Below are 23,936 nucleotides of genomic sequence, written 5' to 3' on the forward strand. Positions count from 1 at the left end.
GCCCAGGGGCAGAGACATGGTGTGATCTGGGGGCAGTGCCCAGGGCAGGGGCACAGGGTGAGCTGGGGGCACTGCCCAGGGCAGGGACACAGGGTGAGCTGGGGGCACTGCCCTGAGGCAGGGACATGGGGTGAGCTGGGAGCAGTGCCCTAGGGGCGAGTGTGCCCGGGCCAGTGTTGAGGGACCCCGTCTGTTGTCGGGTGGTGTGGCCGGGTGGTGTGGCTGGGGGCCGGGCAGCATGGCCAGTGCTGGGCAGTGTGGCAAAGTGGCATGGCCGGGGGCTGGGCAGCGTGGTCAGGGGTTGGGTGGTGGGGCCGGGGGCCAGGCAGCCTGGCTGGGTGGTGTGGCCAGGGGCCGGGCGGCATGGCCAGGGCTGGGCGGTGTGGCCAGGTGGCGTGGCCGAGGGCTGGGCGGTGTCACCGGGCGGTGTGGCTGGGGGCCTGGCAGCGTGGCTGGGGGCTGGGTGGTGTGGCTGGGCGGTGTCACCAGGCGGCACGGCTGGGGGCCGGGCGGCGTGGCCGGGCGGCGTGGCTGGGGGCTGGGTGGTGTGGCTGGGCGGTGTCACCGGGCGGCGTGGCTGGGGGCCGGGTGGTGTGGCCGGGCGGCGTGGCTGGGGGCTGGGTGGCGTGGCTGGGCGGTGTCACCGGGCGGCGTGGCTGGGGGCCGGGTGGCATGGCCGGGCGGCGTGGCAGGGGGCCAGGTGGTGTGGCCGGGCGGCGTGGCTGGAGGCTGGGTGGCGTGGCTGGGTGGTGTCACCGGGCGGTGTGGCTGGGGGCCGGGTGGCATGGCCGGGCGGCGTGGCTGGGGGCTGTCACCGGGTGGTGTGGCCGGGGCTGGGTTACCGCATGGCACTGGTGTCTCGCAGGGTGTAACTGTAACCAGCACTCGCGCCGATGCCACTTCGACATGGCCGTGTACCTGGCCACGGGCAATGCCAGCGGGGGCGTCTGTGACGACTGTCAGCACAACACGATGGGCCGCAGCTGCCAGCTCTGCAAACCCTTCTACTACCACAGCCCGCGGGCCGACATCCGGGCCAGCAGCGCCTGCGTCCGTGAGTGCCCGGCGGACGGGCCTGGGCAGCCTGCAGCGGGTGGGGGGGGCTCACCCCCGGGGGTCTGGGGCTTTGCTCCCCTTCCTCTGAAGCTAGAGCTGGGGCCGGCCGGGTGCCCACAGCGCAGGGGGGCATCCTCTCTCTCAGGGTCTCCAGGGGCTCACCAGGCCCCCACTAGTCGTGTGCTGTCCCCGGGTCTGTTCCCAGCCCACACAGGCCCCCTGACACACGCCTGTACCCTCCTTGGCGCTGGGGAGGGAGGCCGGGGCACTGCACGGCTCCTGGGCTGGAGTCACTGCTGCGCATCGTGAGGCTGGCTGCTCCCTGCCTCTCAGACTGAGCTGCAGCCCCTGCCGCCCCGGGGAGCTTGGCCCAGCCAGGCCACCGAGCGAGCCCCTGCTCGGAGCGTCCCCCTGTGCTGCGCGGCCGGGGCTGGGTTCCAGCCTGGCTCAGCGGGGAGCAGCGAAGGGTCAGACTGGCAAGCCCATCTTGGCCTCCTTCCTCGTCTCTCCCGTGTTTCAGCGCCAGGGGCTCCCCTGTTCTCTGCGCTCGCCTGGCACCACCCCCTCGTTGTCCGTCTGCAGCCTCACGGGGTCCTTGGGGTTCCCCTTGTCTGTTGGGTCCCCCTAGCCCTTGCTGCCCCATGCGTCTCCCCAGCCAGCTGCGTGGCCCACACCTCATGTGGTGCTCAGTGCGGCAGGGCAACACCTGGAGAAACTGAGGCACATACCGCCCATGTTAGTCACGGCCCCAGGATGTGGTCAGGGAGAGCATGAGCCCTTTGGCTACAGTGCTGCACAGGGGGCTCACGCCAAGGCACAGCCCCTTTGCGGGCAGCCCCCACGCTCCACTCCCTGGCCTGGGCGTGTGCCCGGGTGTTTGGCTGTGCTGAGGCACTCGGCTGCTCTCTCCACCCCACCGACTGTAACTCCCCCGTCCCTGCCCCGCTCTGCCCGGCATGGCCGATCCCGGCTGCTCTGGCAGTGCCACCTGCTTCAGGGTCACTGCGGTGTCAGTCGCTGGCGTCTGGGCTGGGCCAGAGCTGGCTCCTGGCGTGTGACTCTCGCTCTCTTCCCCTGTGCTGGCAGCCTGTGACTGTGACCCGGTGGGCTCCCTGGACGGCGGAGTGTGTGACAGCCACACAGACGTGGCACTGGGCATGATTGCCGGGCAATGCCGCTGCAAGGAACACGTCCAGGGCGTGCGCTGCGACAGCTGCAAGGAGGCCTTCTACGGGCTGAGCCGCACTGACCCACAGGGCTGCCAGCGTGAGTGCGGGAGGGGGCACGGCACGGGCACGGCCTTGGCACTGCTTGGAGTGAAGCCAGGCATGACTTGGGGCAGCGTCTCCCCTCAGGGCCATGCTCACCAGGGCAAGAAGCCTGCTCGGCTTCAGTGTTTCCTGGGTCCGACCTTGGAGTGTTCAGCCCCATGGTCACCCCGTTCGCTCCCTGCAGCGAGTCCCCCTGGACGGGACCCCAGGGAGCCTCACACACCCCCAACGGGCCCTCACCGTCCCCTGCAGCCAGCGTGTGACACAGACGTCGGGAACCCAGCATCGAACAGGGAGCAGGCACCTGCAGCAAAGTCCAGCTTGGGGGGACCCAAGGCCTGCTTCCCCCTGGACCCCCGGAGGGCTGGAGCAGTGTACGGCGGGGTTGGGGTGGGGGAGACGACTAAGCCATGAAACCAAACTACAAACCCTGGACATGATGGAAACCCTTCACGCCAGGGGGTGCTGCAACCCCTTAGTTCCAGCCCCCTTGTTCCAGCCTCTATGCAGGGGACAGACCCCTTCTAACTGCCTGGCCTCCCTCACGCCTGTTGCCCCTTTCCCAGGCCAGGAGGTCACCTGGGCTGCACCAACACCACCGGCTGATCCTGGCAGAGGAGGGGGCCCGGCCAGCAGTTGCCAGGCTATGAGTGTTTGCTGTTCTCTGCAGCCTGTCAGGATCCACACCTGCCCTCTAGGGGTTGCTGCAGACATCAGCCCCCTTGTCCCACCACCTAGATACCTGAGTAACACATAGGGGAAACTGAGGCACACACAGAGCATTCAGAGAAAATGGTAAGAACATGCCCACTTCATCACAGCCACCCAGCCTGGCCGTGCTGCAGGGCCCTGGCGGATGTGGCTCCTCAGGACAGCCGCTGGTGGGCAGGGCCCCATGTGCTGTGTGGGACAACCCCTCAGGCATCGGGCAGGATCTGGCTCGGCATCCCCAGAGCTGTGTGTGTGCCAGGCCTCACACGAGGGTGGGGTTGGGATACTTGGGGGGGCCGTGGGCCCGGGCCTCGCTGGGTAAGCTGCTGTGTCTGTGCCCAGCCTGCAGGTGCGACCCTCGGGGCATCATCGCAGGCAGCCCCCCATGCGACCACATCAGTGGCGACTGCTACTGCAAGCGCTTTGTCAGCGGCCGGTACTGCAGCCAGTGCCTGGTGAGTGCCCTGTGCCCTGCCCCTGCCCGGCCCCAGTGGGACCCACCCGATGCCTGACCCAGCTCTCTCCACAGCCCGAGTTCTGGGGCCTGAGCAACGACATGGCCGGCTGCCGGCCCTGTGCCTGCGACTTTGGGGGCGCCTACAGCAACAGGTAGGCATTTGCCACGGGGCGGGTACCACGGCTAGGAGGGGTGGGGGGGTACCATGGCTGGGGGGAGCGGGCACAGCAGGTGGTACCACGGCTGGGAGGGGAGGGGGCAGTGTCACGGACGGAGGGGAGTCAGGGCCCGGCACCCCCGGGTTCCTGCGATGCACCGACTCTCAGCCAGCCAGTAACACAGAAGGTTTATTTAGACGACAGGGACACAGTCCAGGACAGGCCTTGCCGGTACAGACAGCAGGACCCCCTTTAGTTAGGTCCACTGGGGTCCCAGGGACGTCACAGCCCCTTTGGAGGGGGCACCCCTGTCCATTTCCCAGCCAGCCCCAAACTGAACCCCCCCAGCTCCTCCTCTCTGGGCTGCGTCCTTTTCCCGGGCCCCTTGTTCTCCTCCACCTTTAGCAGCCCCTGGCAGGGGGAAGGGCCTGGCCTTTAGTTGCCAGGAGACAGAGGGTCGCCCAGAGCTGAGGCCCCCCCATAGTATCCAGGGGAAACATTAAGAACAGCCCCACTTCCTCACAGGCAGTACCACAGCGGGGGGAAGGAAGTGGTACCATGGCTGGGGGGGGAAGGGGGAAGTACCACAGCGGGGGGAAGGAAGTGGTACCATGGCTGGGGGGGAAGGGGGAAGTACCACAGCGGGAGGAAGGAAGTGGTACCATGGCTGGGGGGGGAGGGGGAAGTACCACAGCGGGGGGAAGGAAGTGGTATCATGGCTGGGGGGGGAGGGGGAAGTACCACAGCTGGGTGGAAAGGGGGCGGTACCGCAGCTGGGGGTGGGAACAGGGCAGTAACACAGTTAGGGGGAGCAGGCACTGTGGGCAGTACCACGGCTGGGGGGGGGAAGGGGGCAGTAGCATGTCTGGGGGGGAAGGGGGCAGTACCACGACTGGGGGAGGAATGGGGTGGTACCACGGCTGGGGAGAGTGGACATAGCAGGCCGTACCACAGCTGGGGGGGAAGGGGACAGTACCATGGCTGGGGGAGGAATGGGGTGGTACCACGGCTGGGGAGAGTGGACTTAGCAGGCGGTACCACGGCTGGGGGGGAAGGGGGCAGTACCACGGCTGGGGGGGAAGGGGGCAGTAGCATGTCTGGGGGGGAAGGGGGCAGTACCACGGCTGGGGGAGGAATGGGGTGGTACCATGGCTGGGGAGAGTGGACATAGCAGGCGGTACCACAGCGGGGGGGAAGGGGGCAGTACCATGGCTGGGGGGGAAGGGGGTGGTACCACGGCTGGGGAGAGTGGACATAGCAGGCGGTACCACGGCTCGGGGGGGAAGGGGGCAGTACCATGCCTGGGGGAGGAATGGGGTGGTGCCACGGCTGGGGAGAGTGGACATAGCAGGCGGTACCACAGCAGGGGGGAAGGGGTCAGTACCACGGCTGGGGGGGAAGGGGGCAGTAGCATGTCTGGGGGGGAAGGGGGCAGTACCACGGCTGGGGGAGAAGGGGGTGGTACCACGGCTGGGGAGAGTGGACATAGCAGGCGGTACCACAGCGTGGGGGAAGGGGGCAGTACCATGGCTGGGGGAGGAATGGGGTGGTGCCACGGCTGGGGAGGGTGGACATAGCAGGCGGTACCACGGCTGGGGGGGAAGGGGGCAGTACCATGGCTGGGGGAGGAATGGGGTGGTGCCACGGCTGGGGAGGGTGGACATAGCAGGCGGTACCACGGCTGGGGGGGAAGGGGGCAGTACCATGGCTGGGGGAGGAATGGGGTGGTGCCACGGTTGGGGAGAGTGGACATAGCAGGCGGTACCACAGCGTGGGGGAAGGGGGCAGTACCACGGCTGGGGGGGAAGGGGGCAGTCGCATGTCTGGGGGGGAAGGGGGCAGTACCACGGCTGGGGGGGAATGGGGTGGTACCACGGCTGGGGAGAGTGGACATAGCAGGTGGTACCACGGCTCGGGGGGGAAGGGGGTGGTACCACGGCTGGGGGGGAAGGGGGCAGTCGCATGTCTGGGGGGGAAGGGGGCAGTACCACGGCTGGGGGGGAATGGGGTGGTACCACGGCTGGGGAGAGTGGACATAGCAGGTGGTACCACGGCTCGGGGGGGAAGGGGGTGGTACCACAGCCAGGGTGGGGAAGGGGGCAGTACCATGGCCGGGGGGGGGAAGGGGCGGTACCACGGCTGGGGAGAGTGGACATAGCAGGCAGTACCACGGCTGGGGGGGAAGGGGGCAGTACCACGGCTGGGGGAGGAATGGGGTGGTACCACGGCTGGGGAGAGTGGACACAGCAGGCGGTACCACGGCTCGGGGGGGAAGGGGGTGGTACCACAGCCAGGGTGGGGAAGGGGGCAGTACCATGGCCGGGGGGGGAATGGGGCGGTACCACGGCTGGGGGGAGTGGGCACAGCGGGCGGTACCACAGCGGGGGTGGGTGCTGGCAGTGCCATGACCAGGGGGAAGGGCATGGGGCAGTGGTGGCACCGTGGCTCAGGGGTACCGGGTGTCAGGCACTCCCAGGCCCTGGGCTATCTCGGCCCCTGGGAGGAACCCCCTTCTCGAGGGTTAAGCTGTAGGCCCCTCCGCCTCCTGGAACCGCACCTCTGAGCCTCCAGCTGCCTGGCTTTGCCCTGGAGCCCCACCCTGGAGGGAGCAAGGCCCCCCGGTCGCTGGCTGGGTGACGGATGGGGTAGTGGGCGGGGACCCGGCGTAGAACTGCCGGATGGCTTGCAACAGTCACCAAGAGACCAATGCCGATTCGGGAGACTCCAGGCCAAACCTGGAGAGTTGGCAACCCTCCCTCATGCCCCTTGCCCCTCCTCTTTCCTTTCTGATCCCCTGCCAGCCGATCACCCGGGCTGCACCAACCCCCCAGGCTGATCCTGGCAGAGGAGGGGGCCTGGCCATCACAGCCACTCCTGGCCTCTAGGGGTCACTGCAAAGCTCACCCCCCTTGTCCCACAGACCTGAGTAACACACCGGGAAACTGAGGCATGCAGTCTTTGGATAAGACAGTAAGAGCATGCCCAGTTCATCCCCCTGGGGTTGGGACACAAGCTGTGGGGTGGAACCAGGGCATTCAGGGCTGGTTGGTAACAGGCTGGCCTCTCACTCCTCCCCCACGGCCTCTGCCCTGGGACAGACACACAGACACCCTCGGCTGGGCCGGCTCCCCCGGACCCACAGACAGGGTAGGGCAGGCCTTCCTTAGTCCCGGACGGACAGGGCTTGTGCCGCCCCCAGGTGCTCCATGGAGGACGGGTTGTGCCCCTGCCGGCCCCATCTCATCGGGCGCCAGTGTGACCAGGTGCAACCCGGCTACTTCTGTGCACCTCTGGACTACTACAGCTACGAGGCGGAGCATGCCACTGGCCACGCGCCCAGCCACTCCACGCTGCCAGTGAGTGCGGGCACCAGACGCTGGGCTGCTGTGGGTCGCAGGGCTGGGGGGGATGGGGTCACAGGGGGGCAGGGTCCTAGGGCTGAGGTGGGGGCAGCACATGGGATCCTGGGGCCAGGGGGGGCTACCCATGGGTCCCAGGGCCGAGGGGGGCAGCGTGCAGGGGCCAGGGCTGAAGGGGGGCCAGGGCGCAGGGTCTTGGGGCCACAGGGCTCATTGCCTCTCCTGAGTGCAGTTCCCTGGCTGTGGGGCACAGTCTCTAGTGCCAGGATGGGGTCTGGGCCAGGGGTTATGCCCCCCACTGACCAACAGGACCCAGCAGCAGCCCGGTGTCAGCATCCCTCTGGCCAGCCAGAGCCTGCCATGGTCATGGGGTCTCCTCGGGCTAACCCCAGCCCCCCTCGGCAGCCTCCTGGCCCCTCATCAGTACCCCCCCGGCGACTCCCCACCCGGGGTGCCCCGGCGCTCTGCCAGGCTGACCCTGGCCCGTTGCAGGGAGAACTGCGCCCTGAGGCCCCCCCGGACTGCCTGGAGTATTCCAGTGGGCTTCCAAACGGGCGGAAGGGGCGTCTGCGACGCCAGCGCAGTGCCATGCGGCTCCTGCAGCACCGAGCCCTGTCCCGGCGCGGTCGGCAGCCCCAGCACAAGGTAAGGGGCGGGGGGGGGGGTTGGGGTAGAGGATTGGGGGTAGGAATCGGGGAGTGGGGGGATGTCACAGATCCACAGGGTTGGGGCTACACCCCAGTTCTCAAACAGTCCCTTGGACCAGCCCCCCAGGTCCCATTCCTCCCCTGGGGTCGCCCATGGGGCCCCACCAGACCTACACCTGCTCCGGTGCTCAGGGGGTGCCAATGTCCAGCCGACCTGCCCCACTGTGCACAGCTCTAGGCTGACGGGGGGTGTGACGATGCTGTTCTGGCAGGACCCAACTGAGAGTGCCAGTTCAGGACCAATTGCTCAAACAGGGCAGTTACAGCCCTAGGCTGGGGTTTTTCCGCCTCTAAGGCAAACCAAACCAACCAGACAAAAGAACTTCGGTTTCACCCCACTGGCTAACCACAAGTCACACAAGCAATTTCCTTAGACACTCCAGTCTCCCAGTATCACCACCAGTGCCACCCATCCTGGGGATGAATGGTTATGAAAACCAGCACCCCAGTAAAAGAAAACGGTTCTCTCGATTCCAAAGAATCAGACCCAGGTCAATATACACATCCCCACATTCCCAGACCCAGGTCAATATACATATCAGATCTTACCCACAAATCACGCTGGTGCCAATCCTTTAGAATCTAAAATCTAAAGGTTTATTCATAAAGGGAAAAAGATAGAGATGAGAGCTAGAATTGGTTAAATGGAATCAATTACACACAGTGATGGCAAAGTTTTTGGTTCAGGCTTGTAGCGGTGATGGAATAAACAGCAGGTTCAGATCAAGTCTCTGGAACATCCCCCGCTGGGATGGGTCATCAGTCCCTTGTTCAGAGCTTCAGCTTGTAGCAAAGTCCCTCCAGAGGTAGGAAGCAGGATTGAAGACAAGATGGAGATGAGGCATCAGCCTTATATAGGCTCTTCCAGGTGTAAGAACCTCTTTGTTCTTACTGTGGAAAATTACAGCAAAATGGAGTCTGGAGTCAAATGGGAGGCGTATCTGCCTTCTCTCCACAGGTCAGTTGTGTAGCTGATGGTCCATAATGGGCCATCAAGCAGGCTAAGCAGAGCTAACACCAACTTGTCTGGAATGTTTCTCAGAAACACAGCACAAATTTGACATACAGACAGTATAGATCCAATACTGGTAACTTCAACAACCAAATGATACAGACACACAGACAGCATAATCCTAACCAGCAACCCAGAACCTGGTCTTAGACACCTTATATGACCCCCTTTACATAAGAATTGGTGCCACTACAGGACCTTGGTTGCAAACCATGTTCTATATGGTCACAGTTTATATCAATAACGTCACAGGGGGTCTGCCCTACACCCAGAGGCTGCCTTGGGATATGGGGCTAATGGCAGCGCCCCTTCAGTCAGCCCCCAGCACCGGCGCTCTGCCCAGCCCATCTGGCATGGCCCCAGATTTGGGACCGGTTCTGGGGGCCCCCTGCAGTGAGCCAGAGCCCCAGGGGTCCCGCTCAGGCCTCGGCTCCATCCCACTGCTCTGGCCCACAAGCTCTGACCAGCGAGTCCCCCTGAGACAGAGCCGGGCAGAGACTCAGAGAACCCTAAGGAGCACCCCCCCTCTGCTAGTGCTGGCAGAGAGACAGGCAGCGTGGGCCCAGCCCGGCTCATCAGTCCCCTGAACCTAGCGCAGGCAGCCCTGGGGGAGCCCAGAGAAAGGACGGTTCCCACAGAGCCCAGCCAAGCTGTAGAGACCCCCCTGGGTTCCCACTCTGCCTCCCATCTGTCTGATCCCCTGCCGGACTCCTGGAGGGCCCCCACAGACAAAACTACACAGGATCTTTTCAGGGGGCAAGACAAAGATGCCTCATTTATTATGATAATTTGATTTATGACCAATAACTAATATCTTAATCCTTATACACACAGATTATACCTAATACCTACACACACACACACCCATTCACACACACACACACACACACACACACACACACACATCCATCAGATGTTCTGCAGCTGCTGCATAGTTACAGTTGTGACGATGCGGTTCTGGTGGGACCTAACTGAGAGTGCCAATTCAGAACCAATTGCTCAAACAGGGCAGTTACAGCCCTAGGCTGGGGTTTTTCCACCTCTAAGGCAAACCAAACCAGCCAGACAAAAGGACTTCGGTTTCACCCCACTGGCTAACCACAAGTCACACAAGCAATTTCCTTAGACACTCCAGTCTCCCAGTATCACCACCAGTGCCACCCGTCCTGGGGATGAATGGTTATGAAAACCAACACCCCAATAAAAGAAAAAGGTTCTCTTGATCCCAAAGGACCAAGCCCCAGACCCAGGTCAATATACACATCAGATCTTACCCACAAATCACACTGTTGCCAATCCTTTAGTGTCTAAAATCTAAACGTTTATTCATGAAGGGAAAAAGATAGAGATGAGAGCTAGAACTAGTTAAATGGAATCAATTCCATACAGTGATGGCAAAGTTCTTAGTTCAGGCTTGTAGCAGTGATGGAGTAAACTGCAGGTTCAGATCAAGTCTCTGGAGAACATCCCCCGCTGGGATGGGTCATCAGTCCCTTGTGTAGAGCTTCAGCTTGTAGCAAAGTCCCTCCAGAGGTAGGAAGCAGGACTGAAGACAAGATGGAGATGAGGCATCAGCCTTATATAGGCTCTTCCACGTGTAAGAACCTCTTTGTTCTTACCGTGGAAAGTTACAGCAAAATGGAATCTGGAGTCACATGGGCCAGTCCCTGCACTTTGCTGAGTTACGAGGCCTATCTGCCTTCTCTCCATAGGTCAGTTGTGTAGCTGATGGTCCTTAATGGGCCATCCAGCAGGCTAAGCAAAGCCAACACCCACTTGTCTGGGAATTTTCCCAGAAACACAGCACAAATTTGACATACAGACAGTATAGATCCAATACTGGTAACTTCAACAACCAAATGATACATGCACACAGACAGCATAACCCTAACCAGCAACCCAGAACCTGGTCTTAGACACCTTATATGACCCCCTTTACATAAGATTTGGTGCCACTACAGGACCTTGGTTGCAAACCATGTTCTGTATGGTCCCAGTTTATATCAATAACGTCACACCAGTCCTGGACATAGCTTGAGTTCGTGGCTTGATTTTGCAGCTTGGGTTGGTAGCTTGTGGCGGTAACTGGCCAGGAACGCCGGGCACAAGGACAAGCTGGGTCTCTGTTGGGCCTGCACCGATATCCTTCCATGTTGGCAGCAGAATGTTACCCTCCAAAGTCTCCCATCTCACCCATCCTTTCTGTAGGCTTTAGTTTGAATCCAGAGTCTATAGGTCTTGCTGTGTCACTGCCTCTGGGTTTGGTGATTGATCACCCGTCAATTGCAGGCGACTTTCAGCCTGGGACCTGGCTTTGATCTTCCTTCCATTGCACCTTTTCTGTTTAGGGTGGACTCTGCTTACTTTGTTAGGGCTCTTCTCTGCATCTTCAGCCGGGGGGGGTTGAACTTTATTTCATCAGGACAGGCTGGGGCTGGAGGTTAATTTTATCATCCATCCATGCCTCAGTCACACATCTCAACTAAACTAATAAGATTACAGCAGGGTCTGCAAAAATGAAAGTTGGAGGAAGCTTTTACAAATGGAGTGAGTGTTTTAAAATGGGGTTTGAATTCCAATATGGCGAACAGTGAACAGACGTTACAATGTAGACAAGTGTAGTGGATGGTGAACAGAAGTTACATTAATAAAGTGAACAATTAAAAACAATTTCATTTATCAGTTCTACACACTTCCCACAGCCAGTACTTAACCCCCCCCCGCCCCCCCGCCCTGTGTTCCCAGCTGGGTGGTCATGGCTGGGTCCTCGGGCGTGGCATCCACACTCCCTGGTTGCTGGGTTCCAAAGTCCCAGTGACTGGGACTGCCATTGTCTTCTCAAAACTGCCCGGGTCCAGGGCCCTAGGCCAGGCAGCAAGGAGCACTACCACCAGAGAGCACCCAGGCCTTTCCCCTCCCCAACACTGCAGCACCTAGGGGAAACTGAGGCAAGGATGGACAGAATTCCCACGGAGGCAGAGCCCTGACCACTGCGCAGGGACCGCTCCCCCCTCAATGGACAGCGCTAGGCCCACGGGGGGTTCTTCCCTGACCACCGTGCCCACCTCTTGGGGAGGGGGGCTAGTGAAGCGAGGGGAGAGCCCCGTGAAGCTGTGCTGTAGCTGCACACGGTAGTGTCTGCTGAAATCCTCCCACCACTGGGCAGCAATGCAGGGTGTACGGGGAAACTGAGGCACACACAGGATTAATACAAAGCACTACAAAGAATTCCCATTTTGTCACACAAGGGAGGATAGCAGGGAGCAGGAGTGGGAGTAGGGATGGGCTGAGGGTAGTGGGGTGCAGGGATTGGGTGAGGTGGGGGCAGGTGGGGACACGGGGCAGTGGTGGACGGGTGGGGACAGGGATGGGCTGAGGGTAGTGGCGAGGTGAGGGCAAAGGGCAGCAGTGGAGGGGCAGTCACTAACCCAGGTTTCTGCCCCCCAGCCCAACGTGGAAGTGGTGTCCCGGGAGCACGCAGGTCACATGATCACATGGACGGGGCCCGGCTTCGCCCGCGTGCGGGATGGGGCCGGCCTGTCCTTCCACATCAGCAACATCCCCTACGCCATGGAGTACGACATCCTGATCCGCTACGAGCCCGAGGTGTGCGGGGCATGGAGGGGCACCAGGCTGCCCCGGGGCGGGATACCAGCAGGGGAGGGGACGGCCGGGCTCCTGCAGGGCACGTGGGGCTGATTGGGGTGGGGGGGGGCTGGGCGCTGGGCTCCTCTGGTGTGTGGGACTGGTGGGAGATAGGGGGATGGGCCTGGGGCTGATGGGGGAAGGGGGGCTGGGCGTGGGGTTGCCACCTTTCAAATTGCTGGTAACCAAACTCCCAGCCCCACCCCCTGCCCCACCTCTGCCCAGGCTCCGCCCCTTTTCTGCTTCTCCCCCCCCAAGGCCCCACCCCTGTCACTTGCTGGATGTCTCCATCTCCCCTCTTCCCCCTCCCGCCCCCTGCAGCTGGGCTCCCTGTGCTGGGGGGGTGGGGGAGGAACTGCTGCTGCCCGCGTAGGGGGCGACCCTGGCTGAGCAGGGGCTGGTGCCCGCGGGTTGACCCAGCACCTCCCTGGGGGTCCAGTCAGTACATCTGACCGAGCACGGCCAGGGCCCCTTTTCAACCAGACTTTCTGGTCAAAAACTGGGCACCTGGCAGGCCTAGCTGCTGGGGGAGGGGCTCCCCTGGTGTGTGGGGCCCAGCCCCGAGGCCACACTCAGCGCCCAGCTCCACTGCCCTGGGCAAGGGGCCCACGCCGGGAGCAGGCTGCCCCGAGGGACGCTCCATTCAGCTCCCAGCCCAGGGCTCCTTCCGCTGCCAGCACCTGCCCCCCACATCAGCCATCAGCCTGCCCAGGAGCAGCAGGGGCCCGCCTCCTGGCAGTGCCCCCACTCCCTCCATAGGGCTGTAGGCTGCCGCCCTCAGGGACCCAGCTGGGGGGCGCCCCCTAACCCCTCTCCCTGCAGTCCACAGAGGACTGGGAGGCCAGCGTCAGCGTCAGTGCCCAGGCGTTGCCCACGAGCCCTCGCTGTGGGAACGTGCTGCCCTCGGAGCAGAGGTACAGGGAGAGCCTGCCGCACACCGAGAGGTGAGAGCCGACGGGGGCTCCGGGCTGGGGACCCTCGCGCGGCACCGGTGCCCTGGCTGCCAGGCTGCTCGGGCCAGTGCCGCAATGCATCACCTCACCCACTGCTGCCCGGGCTAGGAGCCAGCCCCGCCAAGGGGGCACACCGCCGGGACCCCAGCCCAGCCCAGCCCGTGCCAGCTGACCCATGCTGGGCTGAGGTCACTCCCCCTGCCCCCCAGGCCCTGTCCCATGCTGGGCTGGGCTCACCCCCCATCCTCGCGCCCTGTCCCACGCTGGGCTGGGCTCACCCCCGCGACCCCCACCCTCGGGCCCTGTCTCACACTGGGCTGGGTTCACCCCCCCCCGGGCCCTGTCCCACGCTGGGCTGGGCTGACCACCCCGACCCCCACCCTCGGGCCCTGTCTCACGCTGGGCTGGGTTCACCCCCCCCCGGGCCCTGTCCCATGCTGGGGTCACCCCCCTGGGCCCTGTCCCACACTGAGCTGGGCTCACCCCCCCACCCCCACCCTCGGGCCCTGTCTCATGCTGGGCTGGGTTCACCCCCCCGGGCCCTGTCCCACGCTGGGCTGGGCTCATCCCCCCCGGGCCCTGTCCCATGCTGGGCTGGGCTCACACCCCCGGGCCCTGGCCCACACTGGGCTGGGCTCACCCCCCCTCCCCGGGTCCTGTCCCATGCTGGGCTGGGCTCACCCCCCCAACCCCCACCCTCGGGCCCTGTCCCACGCTGGGCTGGGCTCACCCCCCCGACCCCCACCCTCGGGCCCTGTCTCATGCTGGGCTGGGTTCACCCCCCCCCGGGCCCTGTCCCACGCTGCGCTGGGCTCACACCCCCCCGGGCCCTGTCCCACGCTGGGCTGGGCTCACCCCCTCGGGCTCTGTCCCACGCTGGGCTGGGCTCACCCCCCGACCCCCACCCTCGGGCCCTGTCTCACGCTGGGCTGGGTTCACCCCCCCCCGGGCCCTGTCCCACGCTGCGCTGGGCTCACACCCCCCCGGGCCCTGTCCCACGCTGGGCTGGGCTCACACCCCACCCGGGCCCTGGCCCACACTGGGCTGGGCTCACCCCCCCTCCCTGGGTCCTGTCCCATGCTGGGCTGGGCTCACCCCCCCCAACCCCCACCCTCGGGCCCTGTCCCACGCTGGGCTGGGCTCACCCCCCCACACACCCACCCCCAGGCCCTGTCCTACACTGGGCTGGGCTCACCCCCCCCATGGGCCCTGTCCCATGCTGGGGTCACCCCCCTGGGCCCTGTCCCACACTGGGCTGGGCTCACCCCCCCACCCCCACCCCCGGGCCCTGTCCCACACTGGGCTGGCTCACCCCCCCGGGCCCTGTCCCACCCTGGGCTGGGGTCAGACTTCCCACCCGATCCCCAGGCCCTGTCCCACACTGGGCTGGGCTCACCCCCCCACCCACGGGCCCTGTCCCATGCTGGGCTGTGCTTACTCCCCACCCCCAGGCCCTGTCCCACGCTGGGCTGGGCTCACCCCTCCACCCTCGCCCCGGGCCTTGTCCCACTCTGCGCTCACCCCCGCGGGCCCTGTCCCACACTGGGCTGGGCTCACACCCCCACCTCCACCTCCAGTCCTTGTCCCACACCAGGCTGAGCTCAGAGCCCCCCTGTGTCACAGCCCCCACTGTTCGTCCCATCGGCGCACCCACACCGCTCGCCCTCCTGCCCCCAGGTACGCCCTGCTGTCCCGGCCTTTCTGCTTTGAGCCCAGGAACCAGTACGAGGTCACCATGCGGCTCCAGCGGGCGGGCATGGCCCAGCGCCACCCGGCCGCCTTCATCCTCATCGACTCGGTAAGGGCAGGGGCTGGCGGGAGCTGCCCTCAGCAGCCTCCCCCTCCCCCCACGGCTGCACAGGGGGGCGCAAGGTCCTGGCCCCGGCGCTCCCGTGTGGCCTCTCTGGGTGCCTAACAGCGCCCGCTTCGCCCTGGGCCAGGCATGGGCTGGCTGCCTCCTGTGCTGGGCAGGGAGATGCCAGGCCAGGCCTATAGCCACGTCACCTGGCTTCGCAGAGCAGGGAGTGTCCTTCCAGCAGCTGCTCAGTGCCCCATGGCGCTGCCAGCTGGAGCCGTGGGCCAGGCCAGCTCCAGATGTGACAGGGAACCTGCTGGTGCCCTGGCTGAGCCGTGAGTCACTTTCCACCAGCAGCCACGTGTCACGGAGTCCCCGGGCGATGCTGGCTCTGCTCCCTACGAAGGCGGTGAGCGATGCTGGCTCTGCCCCGGGGGCCCTGGGCAATGCTGGCACTGCTCCCTATGAAGCTGATGGGTGTCACGGGGTCCCCGGGCGATGCTCTGGAACTGCTCCCCACAAAGCCAGGCAGGACTTTGGGGAGCCTCCTCTCCCTTGGAGCAGTCTTGTTCAGGGCAAGAAGCTCACACGTCTTCACCTCCTGGGTCTCTCCTTGGAGCATTCAGCATCCTCTGCCCCTCCGTGCGCTTCCCACAGCGAGCCCGCCCCAGCGGGGTCCTGGGGAAGCCACCGGGTCCTGCACCCCCACTTCGCAGTCAGATGTGACTCTCAGCCAGCCAGTAACACAGAGGTTTATTCGATGACAGGAACAGGGTCTAAAACAGAGCTTGTAGGTGCCGCGAACCGGACCCCTCGGCCGGGTCCATTCTGGGGGGCAGTGAGCCAGACCCCCACGTCTGCACTTCACTCCTCGTCCCCAGCCAGCTCCAGACTAACCACCCCTCCAGCCCCTCCTCCTCTGCTCAGCCCCTTTCCCGGGCCAGGAGGTCACCTGATCCCTTTGTCTCCAACACCTTCAGCTGGCACCTTTGCAGAGGGGGGGCCCAGGCCATCAGTTGCTAGGAGACAGAGGGTCAGGCATTTAGGTGCACTGGCCCTTTGCTCTGCTAGATATTAAGAACTGCCATGGGGACACTGAGGCACCAGCACAGTATTCAGAGCAAACATTAAGAACATTCCTAGTTCATCACAATGGGCGATGCTGACTCTGCCTCGGGGGCCCTGGGCGATGGTGGCTCTGCTCCCTACGAAGCTGGTGGGCGATGCTGGCTGTGCCCCGGGGGCCCTGGGCGATGCTGACTCTGCCCCGGGGGCCCCAGGCGATGGTGGCTCTGCTCCCTATGAAGCCGGGCAGGACTCTGGGGGAGCCTCCTCTCTCGGAGCAGACGGTCCCCAGGGCAAGAAGCTCCCACAGCTTCCACCTTCCTGGGTCTGAGCTCAGAGCATCCAGCATCCCCTGCCCCTCCATGCGCTTCCCACAGCGAGTCTCCCGGGTGGGGTCCTGGGGTAGCCAGAGGGCCCTGCCCCCCCGCTCCGCAGGCAGACGGGACTCTCAGCCAGCTGGGGAAACAGCAGGTTTATCAGTCACAGGATCATGGCGAAGGGCAGAGCTCGTTAGCACAGAAATCAGGGACTTTCAGCCAAATCCATCTTGGGGAGAGGGGAGCCCAGACCCAGGGCTCAGCCCCTTCCCCTGCGCCCCAAGCCAGCCCAGACTGACTCCTTCCAGCTGCCTGGCCCCTGCCCAGCCTGTTGCTCCTCCTCTGGCCTTTGTCTCACTTGGCTTCTCGGGCCAAGAATCACCTGGTCACATCCCCCTCCTGTGTCTCAGGTTACGAAGGGGTGGCCATAGCATCCCTGCAGGCAGCTGGAGCAGCCCCCACAAGTCACACACACTTATTCCCACCACCCAGACATTGGTGCAATACACAGGGAAACTGAGGCACACACAGCATTCATGCAAAACAGTAAGACTCACATACAGCATAACAAGGGAAAATCTCCACTTCGTCACACCACCATATTGCCCATGGCGGCTCTTGGCATCTGCTGCCTGAAAGTACCACACCGCTCGCTCACTGGCAGGTGCCCACAGGTACTGCGCCGCTCGCTTGGCAGGACCATGGTGTGCCGAGGTGGGGAGGGCCACAGGGGCTGCTCCAGGACTGCTGGGTGCCACTTCTGCCTCTGGCTCTCATTCCCCTGTGCCCGCACCAAAATGTGCCTGGCCCCAAACACCAGCCCCACTGCACCCCCACCTGGCCCTGCCCAGCCGACACCTTGTCCTACCAGGCCCATGTGCCCACGGCACAACCTGCCCCACTGCACTTGGCCATCCATTCAGCCCCTTCTGCACCTGGCCTGGCCTGGCCATGCCCCCACCATGCCCTGTACCCCAACTCCACAGTCAGACATAACTCTCAGCCAGCCAGCCAGTGCCCCCCACTCCCCCGTGTAGCCTGTCCAGTGCCCCTCGCTTTCCCAGTGCAGCCTGTCCAGTGCCCCCTGCTCCCCCGTGTAGCCTGTCCAGTGCCCCCCTGCTCCCTCGTGCAGCCTGTCCAGTGCCCCCTGCTCCCCCATGCAGCCTGTCCAGTGTCCCCATGTGCCCCCGTGCAGCCTGTCCAGTGCCCCCTGCTCCCCCGTGCAGCCTGTCCAGTGTCCCCCTGCTCCCCCAATGCAGCCTTTCCAGTGCCCCCACTCCCCTGTGCAGCCTGTCCAGTGCCCTCCTGCTCGCGCCGTGCAGCCTGTCTAGTGCCTCCCCGCTCCCCAAGTGCAGCCTTTCCAGTGCCCCCACTCCCCCGTGCAGCCTGTCCAGTGCCCTCCTGCTCCCGCCGTGCAGCCTGTCCAGTGCCCCCCGGTCCCCCCATGAAGCCTGTCCAGTGCCCCCCACTCCCCCAGTGCAGCCTGTCTAGCCCAGCCTGTCCTGCTCTCTGCCCCCCACATTCCTGATATGGCCCAGCCTGCTGCCCCCCACTGCATGCCCTGCCCAGCCCGTGCCCCCCAGGCTGGGCCCCATGTTTGCACTCATGCTTCTCCCTTCCCAGCTCGTTCTTCTGCCGCGAGTGCTGGAGCTGCCGGCTTTCCAAGGCCACAGCCCGGCGGCGGTGCAGCACCGCAAGGAGCTGGAGCGCTACCTGTGCCAGGAGGCATTCCGCATGGCGACCATGCCAGCGCTGGCCGAGATGTGTGCCCGCCTGCTCTGCAGCATCTCGGCCCTGCTGCACGATGGGGCCCTGGGTGAGTGCTGCCTGAGGGGGGCGGGCACTGGGTGAGTGCTGGCTGGGAGGGGGAGAGGGGCACTGGGTGAGTGCTGCCCGGGGGGGGGCGGGCACTGGGTGAGTGCTGGCCAGGGGGGGAGAGGGGCACTGGGTGAGTGCTGACCCGGGGGGGAGAGGGGCACTGGGTGAGTGCTGCCCGGGAGGGGCGGGCACTGGGTGAGTGCTGGCTGGGGGGGAGAGGGGCACTGGGTGAGTGCTGCCCAGGGGGGGCGGGCACTGGGTGAGTGCTGACCCGGGGGGGGAAGAGGGGCACTGGGTGAGTGCTGCCCAGGGGGGGCGGGCACTGGGTGAGTGCTGGCTGTGGGGGGAGAGGGGCACTGGGTGAGTGCTGCCCGGGGGGGACGGGCACTGGGTGAGTGCTGGCCAGGGGGGAGAGGGGCACTGGGAGAGTGTTGGTGGGGGGAGGGGCACTGGGCATAGCCATGGGAAGTAGGGATGCAGGGGATGCTGCAGGACTCCCCGGTTTTGCGCCTGCTGTCCTGGCCATTGTTCCCCTACTGCCCAGGGGCTCTGCTTCTGGCCCCATGGTCCCAGCCACCGGCCCAGCATGCGGGATCCCGGTGGCCAGCCCCACACCAGGGCTCCACATCCACCCCTAGCTGTGGGCCCAGCCTCTCCTGCCTTACCCTTGTCTGCGTCCCCCTCTCCTGGAGCCATCGCCCTGCTCCTGGCCCCAGGTTTAGGGGGCGGTGAGGGGCACAGACAGGGGTAAGGGGTGTAGCTTAGCACCCCCACTCCAAAAACTATTCCCGCACCACTGACACTGGGTGGGCACTGGGCAGGGGGGCGGGCTCCCTGGGCTGGGACTCTGGGGGGCAGCTCTTGCTGGTGGGGCGGAGTGGGGAAAATGGCAGCTAATGCTCCTCCATGAGCTCCTGAGTTCTAGTCCTGTGTGTGCCAAGGGGGAGGCCCCACCTTGTGCCTCAGTTTCCCCATGAGCACCACTAATCCCCCTCCCTCCCCAGCCTGCCAGTGCGACCCCCAAGGCTCTACCAGCAGCGTGTGCCAGCCGGTGGGTGGGCAGTGCATGTGCAAACCCCACGTGATCGGCCGGCGCTGTGACCAGTGTGTGCCAGGCACCTATGGCTTTGGGCCCTCCGGCTGCAGCCGTGAGTACCTGTGTGTGTGTCTGTCTGCCCTGGGAGCACCAGCCATGGGTGACTGTCATGGCGCTGCCCACCCTCAGGACGTCTCCCCATTCACCCCACCGTGTGCTCCCCTGCGCGGATGTTCCTGAGCCAAGGAGAGGCCAAAGGACTGTGCCCTGAGCTGCCTCCCCAAGGCCGGGCCCCATTCTCTGCTGGGCTGGAGCTGCAGCTGCCTTGGGGGGCTGCCAACTTTCCAGCCACACAAAACCAAGCAAACACCTTGCCCCGGCCACCCCTTCTGAGGCCACCCCCGCTCACTATTCCCCCCCATTGCTCCCTCTCCCACACCCTCACTCACTTTCACTGGGCTGGGGCAGGGGGATGGGGCCAGGGATGAGAGGTTTGGGGTGCAGGAGGGGGATCTGGGCTGGGGCAGCGGGGTGGGGCCAGGGATGAGAGATTTGGGGTGCAGGAGGGGGATCTGGCCTGGGGCAGGGGAGTGGGGTGCAGGGCGTCGGGAAGACAATAAGGACTCCAAGGCCGCAGAGGGATGTGGACTCCCTTACCTCTCCGCCCAGCTGTCCCAGCTGGCAGACCTGTCGCAGTGGAGGATAGGAGATGGGGAAAGCCCACTGCCCAGGACAGGGTGTCACGGACTCACAGATCGGGCCCCCTCTTGGCCCCGTGCGGTCCGTGGGGGGTGCCCCTTTCAGTGAGACAGCCCTTCTCGGGGGTCCACTCTCTCTCGGGGTTAGGCCCCTCCACCTCCTGGGGTGGCACCTCTCTGAGCCTTAGCACGTCTGTCTCTGCCGTGGGCCCCCCCAGGGAGTCCCCTCGCTCTGGACCCCCAGGCCTCCACCCCCGAAGGGGACGATGCCCCCTGTTCTCTAGACTGCAGTGACTCTCAACCAACGTAACACAGGAGGGTTTAGTGAGCGTTGAACACAGCACAGGAAACTCTCAGGGCCTCAGGCCTGGCCTCCCCCAGCACAGCACATCCCAGTCCCCCTGCATCCAGGTGGGCTCTGCCTGCTTCCCCCTCCAGCCCAGAGCCCCCCTGCTTCCCAGCTGGGCCTCCGATATCCCCGGCCCCAAACCCCCTCTGTCCATTATCTTCTCTCCAGGGACATACGGTCACCTGGGCCTCCTCTCCCCTCTTCTGTCCTCAGTCCCCCTCTGGCTGGAACCGGCGGGTCAGGTCACCGGGGTCCTCTCCCCGCAGCCCATTGTCCTCCACTGGCCAGAACCGGCTGAGCTGGGTCCTCGGGTCATCAGGTCACCAGTCGCTGGGGTCTCCATCCTCCAGGCCATCGGCCGGGGTCCCAAGTTCCCTCTCTGGTCCTGTGTAACAACAACTTCCTCTCCCCTCCCCTCGTTAAACCAGTAACACCTAGGGAAACTGAGTCCTACCCCCTCGGCATGCAAAGGAAAACCAAGAAAAACACAAGAAAATCCCTCACTTCATCACACAGTGACTGTCGCAGACCCACAGGATCTGGGCTACACCCCCACCTTTGGAGGTCTCTAGGAGGAACCCCTGTGGTGTATCAGAGCCCTTCAGGGTCTTGCTCTTCCTCCAGGGAAACTGAGGCAGACAAAGCATTCATAAAAATATTGTAAACATCCCCACTTTGTGACAGTAACGCGCCAAGCATCGGGCCTGGTCTGTGTCCATCAGTCTGGGTATGTGGTGCTCTGGGCATGCTTGCTGTCCGTCTGTCTGCCCAGCTGGGTAATGCCCCACCCGCCTGTCCCACAGGCTGTGCCTGCTCCCCTGAGGGCTCGGTCTCCAAACTCTGCGACCCCGTGAGTGGGCAGTGCCGATGCCAGCACGGTGCCATGGGGCGCCAGTGCGACCAGTGCTTGCCGGGCCAGTGGGGCTTTCCGGCCTGCCGGCCCTGCCAGTGCAACGGGCACTCTGAGGAGTGCGACGCTCACACTGGGACCTGCCAGCAGTGCCGCGACACCACCACGGGGCGCCACTGTGAGAGGTGGGTGTGGGGGCCACGGGGCGGGGCACAGCTGTTGAGGGATGGGTGGTGAAGACGCAATGGGGGACAGTGTGGTGGGCTGGCTGGCAGTCAGCCAGAGTGTGGGGGAGGGAGGGCTGGCCATGGGGCTAAGGATCAGCGATGGGTGGCCTGGCCATGGATATGGGGGGGCGGTGGGGGGGCGTTGGCCAGAGGGATAGTCGAGGGGCTGGCCAGAGGGATGGGGGGCAGGGATGGGGGGGTGGCCGTGGGAATGGGGGGCAGTGGTGGGGGACTGGCTAGGAGGGCTGGCGGTGGGGATGGGGAGCAGAGGCGGGGGCCTGGCCAGAGATCAGCAGCTGGGGTTAGGGGGCAGCGATGGGGGGTTGCCATGGGAATGGGGGGCAGCGGTGGGGGACTTGCTGGGGGGGCTGGCGGTGGGGACGGGGGGCAAATGCGGGGGCCTGGCCAGAGGTTGGCAGCGATGGAGAGTTAGCCATGGGAATGGGGGGCAGCGGTGGGGGACTGGCTGAGGGGGCTGACATTGCGGACGGGGGGCAGAGGCGGAGGCCTGGCCAGAGGTCAGCAGCTGCGGCTGGGGGGCAGCGATGGGGGGTTGCCCATGGGAATGGGGGGCAGCGGTGGGGGACTGGCTGGGGGGTGCTGGCAGGGGGGGCTGGGGGTCAGCGGGGGGGCTGGCGGTGGGTAGGGGGGGCACAGGCGGGGGGGAAGTGAGGTGGTTTCTCTCTCTCTGCTGTGGGCAGGTGCTTGGAGGGTTACTATGGCGACCCGGTGCTGGGCTCCGGGCAGCAGTGCCGGCCCTGCCCCTGCCCTGGGTACCCTGGGACTCGGCATTACCATGGCAACTCCTGCCACGCCGACAAGGAGACCAATCAGATCGTCTGTGTGTGCGCACCAGGCTATACAGGTGAGCGGGGGGTTAATGGGGTGGCCGCAGGGCCGCAGCAGCGGGTGCCAGTGGCCAGGGGGTGCCCTCCTTTCCTTTCTGTCCCCTGAAATTCTGCTCAGTCTCTGCGGAGCTCCCCCGGGGCATCCCCACGGCCGGGCAGCTGCCGGGCAGAGCAATCAGGAGACGCAGCCCTGCACTGGGAGCTGCTGGGGGAGAAGGGAGCCGGCCTGCCCTGCAACCAGAAGATTGGGGGGCCCCCAACTCTGGGGAAGGGAAAGAGAAGGGCCTGGCTCCCTCCAACTGCTCTCTGGACCCAGCTCAGGGCTCCAGGGGCCCATCCAGCTCCCCTGGGCTGTCACACAGGGCGGGGCCTCCCCCACCTCCCAGGGCTGCGGACACAGAGAGCCTCCCACCACACCCAGCCCCACGGCCTCCCCCATTGGAATTGCAGTATCTGCTGCTGCCAGCTGCTGCCACTAGCCCCAGATGCAGGCTGGGCACTATGCCAGCCCTGCTCATGGCAGGCAGGGCAGGGGGCTCCTGCTGGCCGGCCGGGAGGGCGGGGGTGGGGCAGGGGGCTCCTGCTGGCCGGCCGGGAGGGCGGGGGTGGGGCGGGGGAGTCCTGCTGGCCGGCTGGGAGGGCGGGGGTGGGGCAGGGGGCTCCCGCTGGCAGGCTGGGAGGGCAGGGGTGGGGCGGGGGGCTCCTGCTGGCCTGCAGAGAAGTCGGGGGGCTCCTGCTGGCCGGCCGGGAGGGCGGGGGTGGGGCAGGGTGCTCCTGCTGCCTGGCAGGAAGTTCAGGGTTTACTCTTTTCCTTTAGAAAACCAAATACAGACCCCCCCGCCCCACTCACCCCCCAGCCCCTCCCCATGGTGATGATGGGGGAATGCAGCGGGAAGGTCTGGTGATCTGGGGCAGATCGGTTCCTGAGAGCCCTCTGGGTAGCTGCCCCTACCACGGGCTGTTCCCCATGCAGTGCCCACACCATGACAGGGCTCCGTGCTGGCCATGGGGCCTGAGCAGCCATCCCAGGGATGTGTGCATGGGGGGGCAGGTCCCAGCGCCCCATTGCGCCAGGCCCGAAGGGCTCCAGCCAAGCAGCACACTCCTGGCACAGGGCTTGGAAGCAGGCACCTTTCTGGTTCCCGAGAGCAGGACAGGGTCCCTGAGGCTGCGGCTGGGCACCCACCCAGGGACCAGGGGCTGGGGCGTTTCTCCGGGGATCACCCAGCCAGCCATGAGTGTCTCCTGGTGTCGATTCCAGGCCCGCGCTGTGACCGCTGCTCCCCTGGCTACTTCGGGGCCCCAGAGCAGGAGGGCGGGGGCTGCCGGCCCTGCCAGTGCAACAACAACATCGACACCAGCGACCCCTCGGCCTGCGACCCCCACAGCGGGCAGTGCCTGCGCTGCTTGCACCACACGGCCGGGCCCCACTGCACGGACTGCCAGCCCGGCTACCATGGCAATGCCCTGCAAGGCAGCTGCCGACGTGAGTGGGGCGGGCAGGGGCATGGCCTGGCACTGGGGGATGGGGATGGGGGGGTGGCCTGGCACCGGGGGGTGGGGCTGGGGGCTGGGCGGTGGCCTGGCACTGGGGGATGGGGATG

General features: G+C 65.1%; 1 protein-coding gene and 1 long non-coding RNA gene across 3 annotated transcripts in view; one reads left to right on the forward strand and one right to left on the reverse strand.

Annotated features, from left to right (window-relative positions):
- Positions 1–23,936, forward strand: part of LOC127053132 (laminin subunit beta-2-like) — a 77,933-nt gene that overhangs the window by 35,960 nt on the left and 18,037 nt on the right. For both annotated transcript variants that reach the window (XM_050957231.1, XM_050957233.1), the window contains 14 exons: positions 866–1,054; positions 2,143–2,322; positions 3,381–3,493; positions 3,568–3,647; positions 6,853–7,009; positions 7,505–7,657; positions 12,179–12,337; positions 13,199–13,320; positions 15,007–15,127; positions 18,130–18,322; positions 19,329–19,472; positions 21,211–21,442; positions 22,186–22,349; positions 23,594–23,818. In XM_050957231.1, coding sequence (XP_050813188.1) covers positions 866–1,054; positions 2,143–2,322; positions 3,381–3,493; positions 3,568–3,647; positions 6,853–7,009; positions 7,505–7,657; positions 12,179–12,337; positions 13,199–13,320; positions 15,007–15,127; positions 18,130–18,322; positions 19,329–19,472; positions 21,211–21,442; positions 22,186–22,349; positions 23,594–23,818 — 2,232 coding nt within the window. The remainder of the gene's footprint in view (positions 1–865; positions 1,055–2,142; positions 2,323–3,380; positions 3,494–3,567; positions 3,648–6,852; positions 7,010–7,504; positions 7,658–12,178; positions 12,338–13,198; positions 13,321–15,006; positions 15,128–18,129; positions 18,323–19,328; positions 19,473–21,210; positions 21,443–22,185; positions 22,350–23,593; positions 23,819–23,936) is intronic.
- LOC127053247 (uncharacterized) overlaps positions 15,862–23,936 on the reverse strand; it is a 124,733-nt gene continuing 116,658 nt past the window's right edge. The window contains exon 2 of the long non-coding RNA XR_007774978.1: positions 15,862–16,041. This is a non-coding gene — a long non-coding RNA (uncharacterized LOC127053247). The remainder of the gene's footprint in view (positions 16,042–23,936) is intronic.

This window comes from Gopherus flavomarginatus, chromosome 6 (assembly GCF_025201925.1).
Source record: "Gopherus flavomarginatus isolate rGopFla2 chromosome 6, rGopFla2.mat.asm, whole genome shotgun sequence".
Lineage (NCBI taxonomy): Eukaryota > Metazoa > Chordata > Testudines > Testudinidae > Gopherus > Gopherus flavomarginatus.